General features: G+C 41.9%; 1 protein-coding gene across 3 annotated transcripts in view; it reads left to right on the forward strand.

The window, feature by feature from the left end:
- The first annotated feature begins 1,591 nt into the window (after positions 1-1,591).
- Positions 1,592-18,973, forward strand: part of LOC100567487 (myosin-7) — a 28,980-nt gene continuing 11,598 nt past the window's right edge. The window contains exons 1-23 of one of the 3 annotated variants that reach the window (XM_062958153.1): positions 1,660-1,676; positions 4,658-4,719; positions 5,129-5,340; positions 5,999-6,142; positions 6,380-6,536; positions 7,231-7,258; positions 8,317-8,431; positions 8,820-8,912; positions 9,032-9,095; positions 9,214-9,312; positions 10,634-10,737; positions 10,854-10,992; positions 11,731-11,849; positions 12,075-12,224; positions 12,770-12,940; positions 13,211-13,520; positions 14,145-14,221; positions 14,842-14,929; positions 15,180-15,297; positions 15,940-16,063; positions 16,210-16,346; positions 17,576-17,831; positions 17,983-18,225. In XM_062958153.1, the coding sequence (XP_062814223.1) occupies positions 5,137-5,340; positions 5,999-6,142; positions 6,380-6,536; positions 7,231-7,258; positions 8,317-8,431; positions 8,820-8,912; positions 9,032-9,095; positions 9,214-9,312; positions 10,634-10,737; positions 10,854-10,992; positions 11,731-11,849; positions 12,075-12,224; positions 12,770-12,940; positions 13,211-13,520; positions 14,145-14,221; positions 14,842-14,929; positions 15,180-15,297; positions 15,940-16,063; positions 16,210-16,346; positions 17,576-17,831; positions 17,983-18,225 (2,940 nt within the window). In that variant the 5' untranslated portion in view covers positions 1,660-1,676; positions 4,658-4,719; positions 5,129-5,136. Of the gene's footprint in view, positions 1,677-3,423; positions 4,720-5,128; positions 5,341-5,998; positions 6,143-6,379; positions 6,537-7,230; positions 7,259-8,316; positions 8,432-8,819; positions 8,913-9,031; positions 9,096-9,213; positions 9,313-10,633; positions 10,738-10,853; positions 10,993-11,730; positions 11,850-12,074; positions 12,225-12,769; positions 12,941-13,210; positions 13,521-14,144; positions 14,222-14,841; positions 14,930-15,179; positions 15,298-15,939; positions 16,064-16,209; positions 16,347-17,575; positions 17,832-17,982; positions 18,226-18,973 lie in introns of those variants that run through there. The other 2 variants (XM_003228612.4, XM_008122342.3) reach the window with 2 other exon arrangements.

The following is an 18,973-nucleotide window of genomic DNA, read 5'->3' on the forward strand; positions in this document are numbered from 1 at the left end:
AACTGGAAGGCACTCAACAACAAGGATTATTTAGCCAGAGAGCTCAAATGCCACACTAGACAATAAAACCCAGGATTTCACAAGATGCAGCAATGGGCATGAAAGTGGTACATGATTGTATAGAATGAAAGGATCCCTGGAGATCTTCAAAAGTGTAGCCTTCCCAAACTCCAATCAGAAACTTCTCGTACCATAGATTCCAACCTTTGCCTTTATTTGTGTGTGCCTCGGTGTGTTGTTTTGCAAAAGCTAAGATGCATGAAGAATGCCAATTTTTATGTAGTCACTTTAATGGTATCACTTTAATGGTGTCATTTACATCCCATTTCCTGGTTTTCCTGTTTGGTTGTCTATTCACAAGGCACAATTCTGTCTAATACCACTGTAACCCCCTCAGTTCCATTCTATGAGATCCTGGATTTGTAGTTGGGGGAACTTGGAATTCTTTGCTACAGACCTTAACTGCAGCCTTTTAGCTTTGTAGCATAGGATTCCAAGGCCCACACCATACTACAAATCCTACAGCGGGATCAAAATGCAATAAATGTACATTTGGACACATCTTCATTTGGAGAAGAATTAAGGCAGTTTATAGGGAAACAACCAGGGCCAGCTAACATCTCCCAACAAAGGATTCCCCACAGGCAGGAATCAGCAAGGCTTTGAGGCTGCAAGGCTTTTCAATGCTAATCACACTTGCCTCCAACAGACAAGAGTTCTTTGTCCCACCCTGGATATTCCACAGATATATAAACCCCACTTGCCTAGTTTCCAACAGACCTCACAACCTCTGAGGATGCCTGCCATAGATGTGGGCAAAACGTCAGGAGAGAATGCTTCTGGAACATGACCAGACAGCCCAGAAAACTCACAGCAACCCAGTGATTCTGGCCATGAAAGCCTTTGACAACACAACTAAAGGGAAATTGAGGCTCTATCTACACTTGTGAATGAATGCTGTTTGACCCCACCACAGCTCAATGCTATGGAATCCTGTCCCAGCTCTTTGGCAAAGAAAGCTAAAAACCATGTAAACTACAACTTGGATTCCATAGCATTGGGCCATGGCAGTTAAAGTGGGGTCATACTGCATTCATTCTACAGGGTAGATCCACCTAGTGTCCCTGTGCAATGTGAGGTTCTTGGCACATCCCAATTATACATTTAAGTGTGCAAATTAATGTCAACAGTCAAACTCCAGTGAAATCCATGAGTTTATAGAACATTCTATATTCCCCCCTCCCCTGAATTGTTCCCACTTGGGCAGAAGAGGAAGAAACCAGAAAGAACATCAGAGAAACTAGGCGAGGGAATGGAGCTCTTGGCCATTCTTGGGTTGCATAAAATGTGTGCATCTCTCTTGCCTCCCTTGGGACCCTCTCCAGTCCCCCCACCACTGGAATCCCGACCCTGTTGTTCCAAGATATTTTGATGTCCCCCTTCCCCACCCGCCTCTCCCTGAACCTGTTCTTAGTCTTCATGCCACAACAATGACGCCGGGTTCCAATTGTTCCAGGGGGCAAGCACGAAGCTTGTGCATGGGGCGGCGGGGGAGGAATGGTTTGATGTGTCCATATGAGGCTGCCCAGTGGGAGGGGGCAGGGGGCAATGGGGGTTTATAACCAGGGTTTGGGCCAAGCGCTGGGCTTAGAAACCCCCCTCCCGTCTGTGCTCAGGTAAGACTCAGTGCCAGCTCTCTGAATCTGCTTGCACCTTGGCACAATGGTGTAGGAAGGAAGGGACTGGGGAAAGGGATGCGGTTTCGGATGGTGATGTCGAAGGTGTCTCCAGCTGCTAACTATTGAAAATGCAAGATCTGGCATGGGTTGTGGGTGGTAGGGATGTTCATCCTATAATCCATATTTCATGGAAGACTATGTCTGGTTCTGGGCACAATTCAAGAAGGATATGCACAAGCTAGAACATGCTCAAAACAGTTAAAAGTCTGGAAGCCACGAATCTCTATGAGAAGCAGCTTAGGAAGCTGGGCATGTTTAGCTTGGAGAAGAAAAGGCTGAGAGAGGGGACATGAGAGTCATGTTTAAATATTTGGAAGGATGTCACAATGAGAAAGGAGCAAATTTGCTTTCTGCTGCTGTGGAGACTAGGACACGGAGCAATGAGTTCAAATTGCAGGAATTGGGAATCCACCTAAACATTATGAAGAACGTCTTACTGATAAGAACTGTTTGACAGTGGAATATGTTGCCTGGGAGTCCAATAGAGTCTCCTTCTCTGGAGTGTTAAAGCAGAGGCTGGGTGGCCATCTATCAGGAGGGCTTGAATGGGGCATTCCTGCTTGGAAGAAGAGGGTTAGACTAGATGGCCCTTGGGGTCTCTTCCAACAATGATTCTATGATCTCCAAATGTGAACAATCTGGCTGTATTTAAACCTGGAATGGGATTCAAGAGTGCATTGAAAGGTAGAGTGACCGGTGGTGCATTATGTGGCACACAAGGCAGACAGTTTGCAGAGCAAGTGAATAGTGCAAATGTTCAAAAGGAATCCAGATGGAAAAATGGTGATATTATGCCATGATCTTTAAAATATGATATTCTATTTACCTGTTTATTCCAGCCACATTGGATATGATGGGGTTTTTGACAATATGCCCCTACACTTCTTTCTTGCATGCAAAAATATACTGGAACAAATCACTGCTAGAGATTTATTTGTTCCCTGTGATTAGTTAAACTTATCCAATTTGAAAATTAATTGTTTTCAATTCTACAGTGGCAACGATATTAATTTACTATTTATTGATTACTATATTAACTTTGCATTTTGACTCATCGTCGGAATATTTTTCAATTAAAAAGTAACAGTTGAACCAAAGGACCATTTGGAAACATTTCCATAAATAAACTTTTTATGGTGGCAAATTGACTTTTTTTAAAGCAACGTAATCTTCACAATTAACCTTCTGAGATGGGTGTATCCCATGAAGTAACCTTCTGAGATGGGTGTATCTACATGATTGAAGGCATGCAGTTTGATACCACGGCTGAACGCTGTGCAATTCTTGGAGTTGTACTTCAGTGAGGCTCCAGTACTTTTGGACAGGGAAGGCTAAAGACCTTGTAAAACTACAATTCCAAAGGTTCCATAGCATTGAGTCATGGCAGTTAAAGTGGTATCAAGCTGCATTAATTCTATAGTATAGATAAAGCATGGGCAAACTTTGGCCTTCCAGGTGTTTTGGACTCCAACTCCCACCATTCCTAACAGCCTCAGGCCCCTTCCTTTTGCCCCTCAGCCGCTTAAGCGGCTGAGGGGCAAAAGGAAAGGGCCTGAGGCTGTAAGGAATGGTGGGAGTTGGAGTCCAAAACACCTGGAGGGCCAAAGTTTGCCCATCCCTGCTATAGATGCACTCTGAGAATGAATAATTTTGGAGTTTGTGTGATGCCAGTTGTGGTGGCTACTGGCTTCCTTTTGGTGGAATGAAGCCTTACTGGGTTTTGGTCTGAATTTACAGGGCTATGTGAGAAATTGGGTATATTTTGAGGCAGGTACGATCAGTGGATTTCTCCTTTAAAGTTCCGACTAAAACCCCGTACAGATTCTATATTGACTGGAATTGAAACCTTGAACACCTAAATCTACAAGGTATTATGCAATATCGTGGTCAGTCTTTTAATTACCAGAAATTATAAATGGTTGTGAGGAGCGCAGTGAGTTAAACTGCTGAGCTGCTGAACTTGCTGGTTCAACTGATTGGCAGTTCGAATCCAGGGAGCGGAGAGAGCTCCCGCTGTCAGCTCCAGCTTCTGCCAACCTAGCAGTTCAAAAACATGTAAAATGTGAGTAAATCAATAGGTACCGCTCCGGTGGGAAGGTAATGGCACTCCATGCAGTCTTGCTAGCCACATGACCTTGGAGGTGTCTATGGACAATGCTGGTTCTTTGGCTTAGAAATGGAGATGAGCACCAACCCACAGAGTTGGACATGACTAGACTTAATGTCAGGGGAAAAACTTTACCTTTATATTATTGGTTGCACTGTTAAAACCAGGCAATGGTCAACCTAATCTTAGTCCGAAGACCAAAAGCTTTGAGCTAAGTTTGGGATGAGAATCATGTGGCCTGGCAGATGTCATTGTACTGCAAATCCCATCAGCTCTAAGCAGCATAGCCGATAGTAAGGAATTTTGGGAGTTGCACCAGAAGCTTCCTTGGGAACTGAATGATTCCCCTCTCCAGTTGAGAAGGACAAAAAGACTGAGTTGCTAAATGACATCTTACAATGTTCATGAGCAGAACTTGGGAAAGAGTGACTTGTGTGGACCACAACATTCAGAATCTCATAGGTAATTTTAAAAAGTAACTTTTCTTAGCTTGGTTCATAACTATGCAGGAGCTGAATTCTCCAAACACCTGCTTGATATTGCTTATCTTTCATAATGGCTTTGACATAATCTCTTAGTTCTTTTTCAGTGATGGAATTCAGCCTGCCTGTGCGTATTAGAAGCTCTTCAAGACAAGAGACCATTGTAAATCACTGCCCAGGCTGACAGCGTGATGTATAATAAAAGCACCATCTCTGTAGTGTTGTGTGTTTTTCTTACCCATATCATCTCTCATTAGACTGTATCACAAAGAAATAATAGGATTTGCATTTGAGAGATCTTGTACTGATTCTGTGCCCTTCTACAACAAGAGTCTAGCTCAAAATATCATCCAGCAGTAGATCCCGTGCCATATCCTAGGAAAAGAAAAAGGTAATTAATGATGGGGAATATTTCTGATGCTTTATGGTACGTAGGATGACAGTATATTACTTTATTAGTCAAGTGCAGAAATGGTATCTACAGGTTGCAATTTCTCAAATGACTTCTAGGGGGCAGATTAATGTACATAGGAAGCAACAGTGCTAAAGTTGCAGTCTTCCTGTTGGCCACTTGGGGGAAACAGTGTCACCATTTCCTTTTTTGGTGCAAAGAGTTGAGCAACTCACAACTGCTCCTGGTGGTGATTGTTTTGGGTTTCATGGGTGATGCTGCCCCTGGTCGCCAGTTGATGGATAGCAAGGTTTGGCCTAACCACCAGTCCAAAATCTCAATTTGGGTTCTTGGGTGGATGCAAAAAAGTCACTGTATGACTCTTGCTTTTGGAAATATTTTGTTCCAGCTCCAGCCATGGCTACCAGTCCTGATATGGCCGAGTTTGGCCCCGCTGCCCCTTACCTGCGCATGCCTGAAAAGGCACGGATTGAAGCGCAAAACCGGCCTTTTGACATGAAGAAGGATGTATTTGTGCCAGATGACAAGGAAGAATTCGTCAAGGCTAAGATTGTTTCCAAAGAAGGTGGCAAAGTCACCGCAGAAACAGAAAGGGGCAAGGTAATTGTTCTTTACTAGGCTGCCCGTTTACGGCATAGCTGAGTATTTCTTAACCCCCTTCCTTTACCTATATATTTAAGTAGTAATATGATCACATGGAGAAGTTACATGGTAAATACTGGTTTGGATGTTGAATCAGGATCGTAGGAGACCAGGGTTTGAATTCCACTTAGCCATGGAAAGTCCACCATGGACAAGACACACTTTCTCATCCCAAAAGGGAATAGAAAGACTCCTCTTGCCAAGGGTCATCATAAGTCAACTTGAAGTTCCATATCCACAAAAAACTGAATGGGAGAACCTCTCCCTACCAATCCAAGGCAACCTTCTAGCTTCTACCACATTCTTGGATTCTTTCCTCAAAGCCAATTCACACATCCAGTATTTTGAAGCATCTCCTAGCTTCAGCCTCACATCCATGTTCAAATGATATTCTTAAGTCACCTACCTCCCAACCTGGCATGAATGAGGATAAACTATGATAACTTCATTACCTTTCCGTAGGACATTCCTTCCATTGAGTTTACTTCTCTGCTCTCTGTCATGACCTCTCTGTCATTCATTCTTAGTGCAAGGTTAAATGAGTCATGAGTAAGGGACACTTAACTTGCCAATGGAGCTTGTCCCGCTTAGAAACTTTATTCTTGGTTCTTGGCAGACCGTGACGGTGAAAGAAGACGAGATCATGCAGCAGAATCCGCCCAAGTTCGACAAGATTGAGGACATGGCCATGCTCACCTTCCTGCATGAACCTGCGGTCCTCTACAACCTGAAGGAACGCTATGCGGCCTGGATGATCTACGTAAGTCTGGGGATAGCACCCACAACCATCATTTAGTCACTAGGGTTATTAATCTCATGGACCACAAAATATTAACCAGGGTCCAGTTCAGCCCATTCCTAAATCTCAGGTTGTGGCCAGGAAACTTTCCTGGGATAATCCAGAATTGGCAACTCTAATGAACCATACACTTGAGAACATCCTCCATAGGTATTGTTCCTACCTAGCTTGTCACTCCTTTTTCCTTTTCTCCTCTAGACCTATTCTGGGCTCTTCTGTGTGACTGTAAACCCCTACAAGTGGTTACCTGTCTACAACGCAGAAGTAGTGGCTGCCTATCGGGGCAAGAAACGAAGTGAAGCCCCTCCACACATCTTCTCCATCTCAGACAATGCCTACCAGAACATGCTGACAGGTAAAGCACAATCTGGGGCCATGGGTCTATCAGATAGCTTGTCACCTCGGAGGATTTAATTAACGCTAGAGAGGCGTTCTCTCTAGGAAGCGGTAGGTCAGGCATGGACAAACTTTGGCCCTCCAAGTGTTTTGGACTTCAACTCCTACTGGCTGTTAGGAATTGTGAAAGTTGAAGTCCAAAACACCTGGAGGGTTGAAGTTTGCTCATGCCTGACCTAGGTCCTGCAGCCCACCTTTATGGCATGCTTGGTCTGCAAGTCACTCACTTCAATAGTGTTCACTATTATCTTCAATTTCCAGTATCTGCAGTAAGCCTGGGAATGGTCTACCCTTCTTGTTGGTTCTAGATCTGGGTTTTAGTCTGGTCTTCAGAAGACCTGTGCTGAGCTTGGGGACAGAGTCCAAGACCTCAGACCTTAATCACAAAGCAGATTCATCTCATCACCAACATAGAAGCCACCAGCAGCTATAGTGGGAAGGGGAAAAGGATGAGGAAAGCTTGAGAACAAAACAATATTGCAGAATTTTCACCATTTCTTCCTTCATGCCCTTGATAGCGCTCTCATGCTTTCTCTTCCTGTGCTTTGGGTTTCACCAGTTCTTTCATGGCTAGTGTTATATCTTTATTTCCTCACTTGCTTACATATTTTTCATTTTCCTCTTTTAATCCTTCTTCCACTCAAACCCTGTAGATCGGGAGAACCAGTCAATTCTGATCACGTAAGTTGCCCTGTCTCCTTCTTCCTGTTCCTTCAAACCTTATGAATATCCATTGTATGAAGTAAGCTTACCTACTGCCCATACAATTGGAGAGTACATCTACACTGTAGATATTAATACAATTTAACACAATTTTAATTGCCATGGCACAGTGCTCTGGATCCTGGGAGTTGTAGTTTTACAAGGTCTTTAGTCTTCTTTGCTAAAGAGTGATGGTGCCTCACGAAACCACAACTCCTAGGATTCCATAACCTTGAGCCATGGAAGTTAAAATAGTGTCAAACTGTATTAATTCTACAGTGTAGATCAGGCATGGGCAAACTTCGTCTCTCCTGGTGTTTGGGACGTCAACTCCCACAATTCCTAACAGCCTGGTGTAATGACCCTGAGTCTCTTTTTGGCCATCTCCTCTGAAACTATTTATTTCAGTCCTGGCTAAAGCCTGACCATTTTACATTCTTTGTGACTTGTCTTAGTTTGTCTTCTGATCAGTTGTAACCTGGTTCAGGACCACTGGCAAAATACAAAATTGCTTTCTGGTAATTCAGTTGGCAGGGAAGTTTTATTCTCAATTCAACCAAAAATGGCCCACTGAATCAATATGACTTGTATTAAATGATTTCCCATTCAACAGTTGATTCAGTCCAATTGCTTCCACTGGATGTATGCCTTTTATTTTATAGTTGGTTTTCTTTAGGCCACAAACAAGTGATATCATAATAAGAAGGATTTCAAGATACTGACTTTTTCATTTCTTTGCAAAGACACAATAAATGTAAGTAGGTTGAAACAAAGAGGGTTGTCGTTGCTACTGTGACAACAAGTGCACCCTGCACTTAGTATAATGGTTATGGTACGGTAGAAAAACAGAATATAAATGTATTCTTTATCCATGATTATTTTGGATTATTCATGGCCTATCCATGGACCATGTATAATCGATTGTCCACAGTAAGGCGAAAACGTTGCAATCCACTAACCCAAAAGAAGTAAACCTACATTTCTTCTACTCTCAATAAGTTTGATAAGATAGGTAAACTTTACCTTTCTATACACAGCGGAGAATCCGGGGCAGGAAAGACTGTGAACACCAAGCGGGTTATCCAGTACTTTGCTGTGATTGCTGCCATCGGCGATCGCGGCAAGAAAGACCAGGCAGCAGGCACCGGGAAGGTGAGCATTTCTGTCCACTATGAGCCTGCCCATTAGGTGGACCTGTGTAGGGAAAAGGCCTTTTTCCTTCTGGTTAAGCATTTGAAGGTTTTGCATTGACAGGCAACCAACCAGGAAAGTTTTACAGCAGAAAAGGCAGTAAGAGGCCTTTCCTCAAACTAAGAACAAAGAAACCAAATAAATATGTCAAAATAATTTTTGATCAATTATTTTCAAAAATCTTGGTTCCTGGGGACCATATGATGCTTATGGCCATGCTTCTGCATATCAGAATGATCACCTGGAATACCTTTTTTCTTGCTCTCCTTCCACCCACCTTATCCTGATATCACCCACTAATTTCTAAACTGTGATGGAAACGTTTCTCACCTTTCATGCTATCACACAGGGGACGCTGGAAGATCAAATCATCCAAGCCAACCCTGCCCTGGAAGCCTTTGGGAACGCCAAAACCCTGCGGAATGACAACTCGTCCCGATTTGTGAGTAATCACTCATTTGAGAATTTGAGGCAAGAAGAGGAAGAGACACAGATTTGAACACGTCATTGAACACTAGTTTACTAGCTTTTGTTTGCTATTTTTCTTTGCTTACCTTTCAGGGTAAGTTCATCCGCATCCATTTTGGGGCAACAGGGAAACTGGCGTCAGCGGATATAGAGACCTGTGAGTGCCAATTTTCTTATTTAATTTTATCCTTTCCTCAAAGAAAATGTTTCTTTTGCACACATACACTCCCACATTCATCTCCTTTAACTCCTCCAAATCTTCTTCCTCTTCTTAGACCTCCTGGAAAAGTCTCGGGTCATCTTCCAGCTAAAAGCTGAGAGGAACTACCATATCTTCTACCAGATCTTGTCCAACAAGAAGCCAGAGCTCTTGGGTATGTCATTATGAAGGAACGTCCCTCTCATCTGGGCAACAATTTTGCCGAGCTGGCTTTTAACAAATGAGCCTTTGAATAAACATAAGCTTGTCTTCATTTAACTGAAAATGTACCACCTTGACACATTGGTTTCAGTATAACGGTCTCTCTGTTATATCTAATTGGCAAAGCATCACACAGAGCAAGAAGACATTAGATGGAAGGATTTGCTCCTCTGAATGAAAACTCTAGTTGGATTTCATTATGGCAATTACAGGTGTCAATCCAGCTCTACCTGGAGTTCCTTCCGTTTTTGAAGATCTCATGTAGCCTAATACACACATAGATATGGGTGCATCTACATGGGGCAGGTTAGTGCACATTAATTCTGCAGTGTAGATTCCCACTTGGACTTCTAAATTTGATATACCGTATATACTTGAGTATAAGCTGACCCGAATATAAGCCGAGGCACCTAATTTTACCACAAAAAAACTGGGAAAACATTGATTCCAGTATAAGCTGAGGGTGGTAAATTTCAGAAATAAAAATAGATATCAATAAAATTGCATTAATTGAGGCACCAGTAGGTTAAATGTTTTTGAATATTTACATAAAGCTCAAATTTAAGATAAGACTGTCCAACTCTGATCAAATCATTATTCTCATCTTCTTCAATGTAAATGTGCTTATGTATCCTTTTAATAATAATAGAGTAAAATCATACATGTAATAATAATAATAATAGAGTAAAATAATACATGTAATAATAAATAGAGTAAAATAATATATGCAATAATAATAATAATAATAAGATCAGAGTGAAATAACAAATATATTAATAATAATAATAAAAATAGAGTAAAATAAATGTAATAGTAGCAACAATAATAGAGAAAAATAATAAATGTAATAATACCAATAATAATAGAGAAAAATAATAAATGTACCATATATTCTCGAGTATAAGCTGACCCAAATATAAGCCAACCAGGACCCTCACCTGAGTATAAGCCGAGGGGGGCTTTTTCAGTCTTAAAAAGAGGGCTGAAAAACTAGGCTCATACTCGAGTATATACAGTAATTAGAACTGAGTCTTATTTCAATATTTTGTTATTATTGGTTTTTTCCAGGTCTGTTAGGGATGAACTGACAGATACAAAAGTTAGATGGATTATCGCTTGCCCTTATGGGGTCTTGCTAAATTGCTTTTGATGGAGTTGTCCAAACCTGATACCATAGTTGTTGTTATTAGGCAACTGAAAAAATATTTGGAGTGGGCTCACTTTTCATTTGCCTTCGTTCCTGCCTTGCTAAACTAGCCAAACTTCATTTCTAGACATGATGCTGGTCACCAACAACCCGTATGACTACGCCTTCATCTCCCAAGGAGAGACGACGGTCCCATCTATCGACGATGCAGAGGAACTGTTAGCAACTGACGTGAGCACCAGCAGCAGAACGACAGAATATTATTTTAGGCTAAATGACTCATGAACAGCTGTTTGTTGCTGTTTGAGTTGAACAAAGCTTCTCCTTTTTTCTTTCCTCATATACAGAGTGCCTTTGACATCTTAGGTTTCACCCAAGAAGAGAAAAACTCCATCTACAAGTTGACGGGTGCGATCATGCACTACGGAAACATGAAATTCAAGCAGAAGCAACGTGAAGAACAAGCAGAGCCAGATGGCACTGAAGGTGGGAAAGTTTTTCCCCCCATGTTATTGTTATCATCAATAATTTGAGGCAAAGAAATTAGGAAGGTTTCCAGTGGAGAATTTCAGCCCCCATATGCGCAGATAGGATTGGATTCAAAGGAAATGAAATTTGGAAATTGGTCAATGGATGTGAAGAGTTTGATCCAGCCATAATCATAATTAGACCCATTACAACCAGTGGCTATTAAGTTGTTATGATGAAGTAACATTTCCTTGATGTCACTTGGCCCACTAAGTATGATGAGGGATGCATCTAAACAGTTGAATTAATGCAGTTTGACAACAATTTAACTTCCATGGCTCATTTCCATGGAATTATGGGAGAAGTTGTCTTCTCTTCCAAAGAGTGCTCATGTGAAACTTTTCCACCTCCAGGCTTCTAAGAGTTTAACAGGCATTACTTATGACATCTGATCATTTTTCATAGTCTTAAGGACTAGAAACATAATATTGCATGACAATCAACATGTTGGTGAAGATGATGCCATCCACAATACATCAAGAAAGATACCGAGATAGAAAAGAGACATTTCTCCCCTGGGGGAGAAGAGCGGTATATAACATAAATAAATAAATAAATACACATATAAATAAATTTCTCCACCTTCTTCCCATAACACTTGCCTTCAGTATCGCCTTTGCAACTATACTCCAAAATACATCTCAGTTGTCCACTATAATTCTCAAACCAAGCTAATGTTGTTTTCTGCATTTACAGAAGCGGACAAATCAGCCTACCTAATGGGGCTGAACTCCGCCGACTTGCTGAAGGGCCTGTGCCACCCGAGGGTCAAAGTAGGAAATGAGTACGTCACCAAAGGACAAACGGTCCAACAGGTGAGAAGTCTAATGCAGATCAGACAACAGGTCTCCTTTCTCTCAATGTCTGGAGATCAGAGCTGGTTTTGAAATTCAGCAGCATTTAAAAAATGGAATGTGAAATTGTGGGCAAGAGGATATCGGTTTGTCAGTCTCTCTTGCCCCAAAGTCACCGATCAACTCTGTTAGGGAAATAGGTGTGTCTTTATCTACTAACCTTGACCCTGCTTTCTTTTCACACAGGTGTGCTATTCTACTGGGGCCCTGGCCAAGTCAGTCTATGAGAAGATGTTCAGCTGGATGGTCATGAGAATCAATACCACACTAGAAACTAAGCTACCTCGACAATATTTCATTGGCGTGTTAGATATTGCTGGTTTTGAAATTTTTGATGTGAGTGTCTCATCCTCAGAGAATTTGTTTTGTGTCGATTATTAGAGTGGAAATGGGTTGGTCTTTTAGCATCAGGGTAATAGGGCATTTCAAATTCAAAACATTATGTCCAATTTCTACTTGTAAGGCAGAATAGATCACACATTCCTTGGTCCATGGACTTTTGTATTCCAGCCACAACTTGGAAAAGTTATTTTGTTGGGCTATATTTTCCAGAATCCTGCAGCCTGAGGATTATGGGGGCTGTAGTGGTGTCCAACCTTTGGTTCTCCAGGTGTTTGAATTTCAGATCCCAGAATTTCTGATCATTGGATAAGTTGGTCAGGACTTCTGGAAGTTGAAGTCCCAAACACCTGGTGGACCAAAGGTTGGACACCACTGCTCTACCTGATTCCTCCAGACTTACATATACCCGTCCAAAGCAAACCAGGAGTGTCCACTGTGAAGACTAATGATCTCTGGTCCTTCCATTTTGGGGAGATGTTTTCCACCAAAAATGCTCACAGCTTACTGGTTCTTGATTTATTCTCCTCCACCAAATCCAGTTCAACAGCTTTGAACAGCTCTGCATTAACTTCACCAACGAGAAGCTGCAGCAGTTCTTCAACCATCACATGTTTGTCCTGGAGCAAGAAGAGTACAAGAAGGAAGGCATCGAATGGGTCTTCATTGACTTTGGCATGGACCTGCAGGCCTGCATTGATCTCATTGAGAAGGTACTGTAGTCTCTTTGAGGTCCTCTCTTTAGTTAAAAAAGCAGTGTCCATTCTTTGATAGCTTCAGGGTAATCAATGGCTTAGTGGACCATCTGGAATCATATGGAGGTTTCCACTTATGAATTAGTGTCTCCATGTTAAGCAGTTACATCCTAACACAATTAGTAGCATCACAGGACCTCTTCCTTGGCCTGCCAACAATATCCACTATGAATGCCCTGAATCTTAGAGTGGTGGAGATGCCTAGTGATATTTTGTCTTCTTCCACAGCCAATGGGAATCATGTCAATCCTGGAAGAGGAATGCATGTTTCCCAAGGCCAGTGATATGACCTTCAAGGCCAAGCTCTTCGACAACCATCTGGGCAAGTCAGCCAACTTTGGGAAGCCACGGAACATCAAGGGCAAACCAGAGGCTCACTTTGCCCTCATCCATTATGCTGGCACCGTTGACTATAACATCGTTGGTTGGCTGCAGAAGAACAAAGACCCCCTCAATGAGACGGTGGTGGGGCTCTACCAGAAATCAGCCCTCAAGCTTCTGGCAAATCTTTTTGCCAATTACGCTGGAGCTGATGCACGTAAGAGAAAGCATGAAAAGTGGAGGCAGGCGGGAGTCTTAGTCTTCCCATTCTAATCCTATAGATTTCTGTCTAGTCCATGAATGTGGGATCCAGAACAGAAAAGCACCAATTCTGGGTCCTCAACCAAAATGTTATAGTGTGATGTAGTTGGGGTGACTTAAGAATGAATGAGGAGAGGCCATAGCACAGTGACACAGCATCTTCATTATGTACAGAAGGTCACAGGTTTAATTCTCTCATCTCCGGTTAGAAGGAAAGATAGCAGATGGGAAAGACTCCTACCTGAGACCCTTGAGGATTGGTGCCAGTCCAAGCAGATGAAACTAAATCAAGAGGACAATTTCTCTGATCCAGTATAAGACAATTCCTACATTTCTCTTGTCAAAATGTTTATGTATATATTTTAATCCCGTCCTCTCTAACATGATGCTATCCAAGTATGATGGACTACAGTTGCAATGCCCTAGTTGGCATATCCAATAGCAAAACTCATTGGGCATCATAGGAATTGTAGTCCAACACACCTCAGGGAGACTGTATTGAGGAGAGTTGCTCTAAACCAGTGGACCCTAATTTGTTTCCTCTCTCTTTGTCCTTCCCTAACCTTTCTCTTCCTATTAGCTACTGAGACCACTAAGGGAAAGACAACTCATAAGAAGAAAGGGTCCTCCTTCCAAACTGTATCTGCTTTGCACAGGGTAAGGAGAATCCCTAGGTTATTTGAAAATGGGAAACAACAGCACCCTCATTATGGTCACCATTGTCATGACTGTCATTATTAGCAAAGTAATTTGTATCCTATCATTGCCCCAAATTAGAACTTAAAACATTTTACAGAAAGGAATATATATACACACACGCATATTCTAAATCCTATTTGTAGCCACAGAATCAGAGTATTGGAAGGGATCACAAGAGCCTACCATGTAGAAATACACAGCTAAAACACTTCTGAAAGATGGTAATTCAACTTATGTTGAAAGATATCCAAACTAGAAGAGTCCATCAGGCCCTATCCCATTGTTGACGTGTTTAATGCAAAGACATTCTTCTTAACACTTAGATTTCCCCCCCTTGTATTTTGAATCCATTGATTCATGTTCTACACTCTGGAGCAGCATCAAACAAGCTGGTTCCATCTTTGACTTGACATCTCTTAAAACATTTAAAGATCATATCACCTTCCAAGCTCCCACTCCCCATTCAAAATATGTCTCACTCCCTAAGTTGCAGAGATCTAGTATCCTGATTAATTCAGCCATCCTATCACTTCCCATTCCCATCCACCTCAATGCTACCATTCTACTTTTATCTCTAGGAGAACCTCAACAAATTGATGACCAACCTGCGCTCTACTCACCCACATTTTGTGCGTTGCATCATTCCCAATGAGACAAAGTCTCCAGGTGAGATCTGAGGTCCTCTTCTTCCTTCCCGTGTCTCATGGCGGCTCCCATTGCTCCAGTTCACCGTGGGAGGATATGGGAGGATATTCCAATTTTATCTGCAACATCTCTGGTAAAAGGAATTAGCAGAGAAAATATATGTGTCCAAGACTTTAGAAGTCCCTGGCTATCCATATGGACATGACTAATTGCTTCTTCTTTTATCTCTTATCTATATATTTTCTTGTTCTTTCCTTTACTTCTCCCTCAGGTGTGATGGACAACCCCTTGGTCATGCACCAGCTACGCTGTAATGGGGTACTGGAAGGAATCCGAATTTGCCGGAAGGGGTTCCCCAACCGGATCTTGTATGGAGACTTCAGGCAAAGGTGGGTTTGTCCCTCAATTGACTGGGATGGGAAGGATACCTTGGAAAAACACCATACGTGATGAGGGAAGGGACACAGATATAGGGAGAGCTCTCCCCAAGTAATGGGACAGACATTCAGAGAAGTCATATGCTTGGTTGCCAAGGTTGGATTTCCTCTGCTCAAAATAAATTCAATCCTGTCTTACATGCAGGTAATTTGCCTTTTGTTAAGGGGGACAATGGGGTATTCTTTCAGTGTGCAGGCCAAGGAACAAGACATCATGAAGCCTATTGGTTAGTCCCAATGAGAATTGTTGTATGGTGAATTAACACATAGGTAAATGTCACTGATGCAATGGGTTTATTCTAGTTAGGACTAACAATAGGATTCAGGTCACTTGGACTTTCTTACCCATCTAATGGAATGCGACTCATGATGGACTACATCTCTGATGTCTTATCTTCACTGCCACAAGGATTAGAAACTTGATTTTAAGAAAATACAGAGAAAGAGCAGAGGAGAACACCCAGAATCTCATTACCCTATGCCAAATATTCAATAATGAAATATATTATCTGCTGTGGGTTTGGATGCATCTACTTGTCTATGTTACGAGGAAGGTACCGAAGTATTTAATCCCTTTTTCTTTCTTCTTTCCAGGTACCGCATCCTGAACCCATCTGCCATCCCTGAGGGCCAGTTCATAGACAGCAGGAAGGGAGCAGAAAAGCTCTTGGGCTCTTTGGATATTGACCACAACCAATACAAATTTGGCCACACAAAGGTGAGCCATGGTTGGAGCCACAGTGAGTTGCTCTCTCAAGGAAAATGGTAGTGTTTCCTTAACTAGAACTTCTCACATTGGGCAATAGTGGGGTGGCGTGGAGTGAAATATATTTTTTTCCCAACCAAGTATCTTCCTCCGCTCAGGTGTTCTTCAAGGCAGGTCTCCTGGGGCTGTTAGAGGAGATGAGGGATGAACGCCTATCTCGCATCATCACTCGAATCCAGGCTCAGTCCCGTGGTGTTCTCGCCAGAATAGAATTCAGGAAGATCATGGAACGGAAGTAGGTCCTTCTTGGATGCGCCATATTGATGTCCCTCAAAAAAAGCAGGGTCTTTTGTGTGGTGGCTCTAAAAGCTGTTTGGTGTGGTGTTCATCCTTCCAAAGATATCATAATGTCATTCTACTATGCCTTTGTTGGAAAAGCCCCTCAGTCTCCAACAACTTGGTAAACGTATTTCAGAACACTGCTGTATCCCCATAAATTAGATTTAATTGGTTTTAGATATTGAAGATCTGCAGTATTCAGTATTCTGAAATATTAATGAAATCATAAATAAAATGGGGAGAGGAGTCTTCGGGGCTACACCTCCCCACCATAATTTTGGGAAATTACAGAAACTTGAAAAATATATTTTCTCTACATTCATATTTTTGGCAAAAAAAGTATGTGGGTGGGCAAATCCAGGTCTGAATTCATAACATATGTTTTCCAGTTTTCCTATCAATCCAGGTTCGCATTTCAACAACGCAGCAAATGTTAGAAAATGCATAAAGCCGTTGTTGAAACAAAAGATCTATTTTGTCCCCGTCCTTGCTTAAATACCTTCCTCGTTGCATATAATGCCATTTTCCCATGGTAAATTATGCTCAAAGCAGCTCACGGCATCAGAAAAATAAAACATAATGACATTTCCAGATAATTTGCTAACAACTACAAGACAGAACAAAATTTAAATACTTGTACAAATATTAGTCTGCTAGTCAGAACCTCTTGTATTAATAAATAAATGCACACCAAGATTTTTTTTAAAAAAGAAACACAAATAATTCTTACTAAGGCCTAACAGAAAAACTTAAAAAGAAAAACAATTCAATTGGTGGTACAGCATATGTGGAAATAAGTTGCCAGGCAGATATGGAAAATTAATTTCTTGACTAGGGATACATCTACTTTAATTGCCATGGGCCTATCCTATAGAGCAGGCATGGGCCAACTTGGGCCCTCCAGGTGTTTTGGACTTCAACTCCCACAATTCCTAACAGCCTACCGGCTGTTAGGAATTGTGGAAGTCCAAAACACCTGGAGGGCCCAAGTTGGCCCATGCCTGCTATAGAGTCATGACAGTTGTGACTTTACAAGATCTTTAGCTTCTCAAGGAGTACTGGTGCTTCACCAAACTATAAACCCTAGAATCCCATAGCATTGAGCTGTGGCAGTTACAGTGGTGTTCAATTGCATTTCCTGCCTATTTACACACTGATGTTCACCTTTCAAACGTTCTCATGCAGGGAATCACTGCTTGTGATCCAGTACAACATCCGGGCTTTCATGGGGGTGAAAAACTGGCCTTGGATGAGGCTCTTCTTCAAGATCAAGCCACTGTTAAAGAGTGCAGAAACTGAGAAAGAGATGTTGGCCATGAAGGAGGAATTTGGCAAGCTGAAGGAAGCGTTGGAGAAGTCTGAAGCTCGTCGGAAAGAGCTGGAGGAGAAGATGGTCTCCTTGCTCCAAGAGAAGAATGACCTTCAGCTACAAGTTCAAGCAGTAAGTGTTTGGATGTCTAAAAGAGAAGATTGGGGTGTCCTTCTGGTTCATAGAATGATATTATATAGCTCCAGGCTGGAAGGAGTTATTTTCCACTTAGCTGAGCATTATTGGGTGCCTTACTCTTTCCTTTTTCCTATTTCCTTCTTAGGAGCAAGACAATCTTGCAGATGCAGAAGAACGCTGTGACCAGTTGATCAAGAACAAGATCCAGCTTGAAGCCAAAGTAAAGGAACAGACAGAGCGCTTAGAAGATGAAGAGGAGATGAATGCTGAGCTCACCGCCAAGAAGCGGAAGCTGGAGGATGAATGCTCTGAGCTGAAGAAAGATATCGATGACCTGGAGCTGACTCTGGCCAAAGTGGAGAAAGAAAAGCATGCAACAGAGAATAAGGTAGGAACAGAGGATGGAAGGTGACAGTGTCTTGAACAAGGAGTCCAAGGAGCTTTCTTGGCTTCTCCTGGAATTGAGGAAGACCGGTTGGCTCAATTGTTCTTGAAATAGAACATAGAAGACCCAAAGTATATTTCGGCAACCTTTGTTCTTCATTGCATTTAGTTAGGTTTTAGCTCCAGTTATAAAAAGCATCCACAACGACCAGCAAGAAGCATATGGACACACACCCAAAAATGTCTCCATTTGAACTTGAGAGCCTTTATTGAGTTTTTAAGTTAAATATTCAAGGACAGTTAGGTTGACCTGGCCTCTTACAAGGATTTTGCTGGTCTGTTTTGTGCCTAATTGTACAGTATAGGCAAGAATTTCTCAGTTACCTTCACCGTTTTTTCAAAAATACTCCATTTGAAAAACACAAATATGGAGCTGGGCATCTTGATCTTCTTGTTCTTTGGATTTGGATAGACTGAGAATGACCTCACTAATGAGCTTTTTTCTATAGTCACTGGGTTAGAAATTGTTTCACTATCACAAGAAGAGATGGATCTAGATTTGTGAATCCCAACATTTGGTCCTCCAGGTGTTTGGAACCAACTCCCAAAAAGCCCTAGTCAGTTTGACCAACTGTTAGGAATTCTGGAAGTTGAAGTCCAAAACACTTGAAGGATCAAAGGATGGGAAATACTGATTTAGAATGTAGAGATCAACTAGAGTGGCTGATCTCCTAAACTAATCTCGATGTAGA

The sequence above is a fragment of the Anolis carolinensis genome, chromosome 6 (genome assembly GCF_035594765.1).
Source record: "Anolis carolinensis isolate JA03-04 chromosome 6, rAnoCar3.1.pri, whole genome shotgun sequence".
NCBI classification, from domain to species: domain Eukaryota; kingdom Metazoa; phylum Chordata; class Lepidosauria; order Squamata; family Dactyloidae; genus Anolis; species Anolis carolinensis.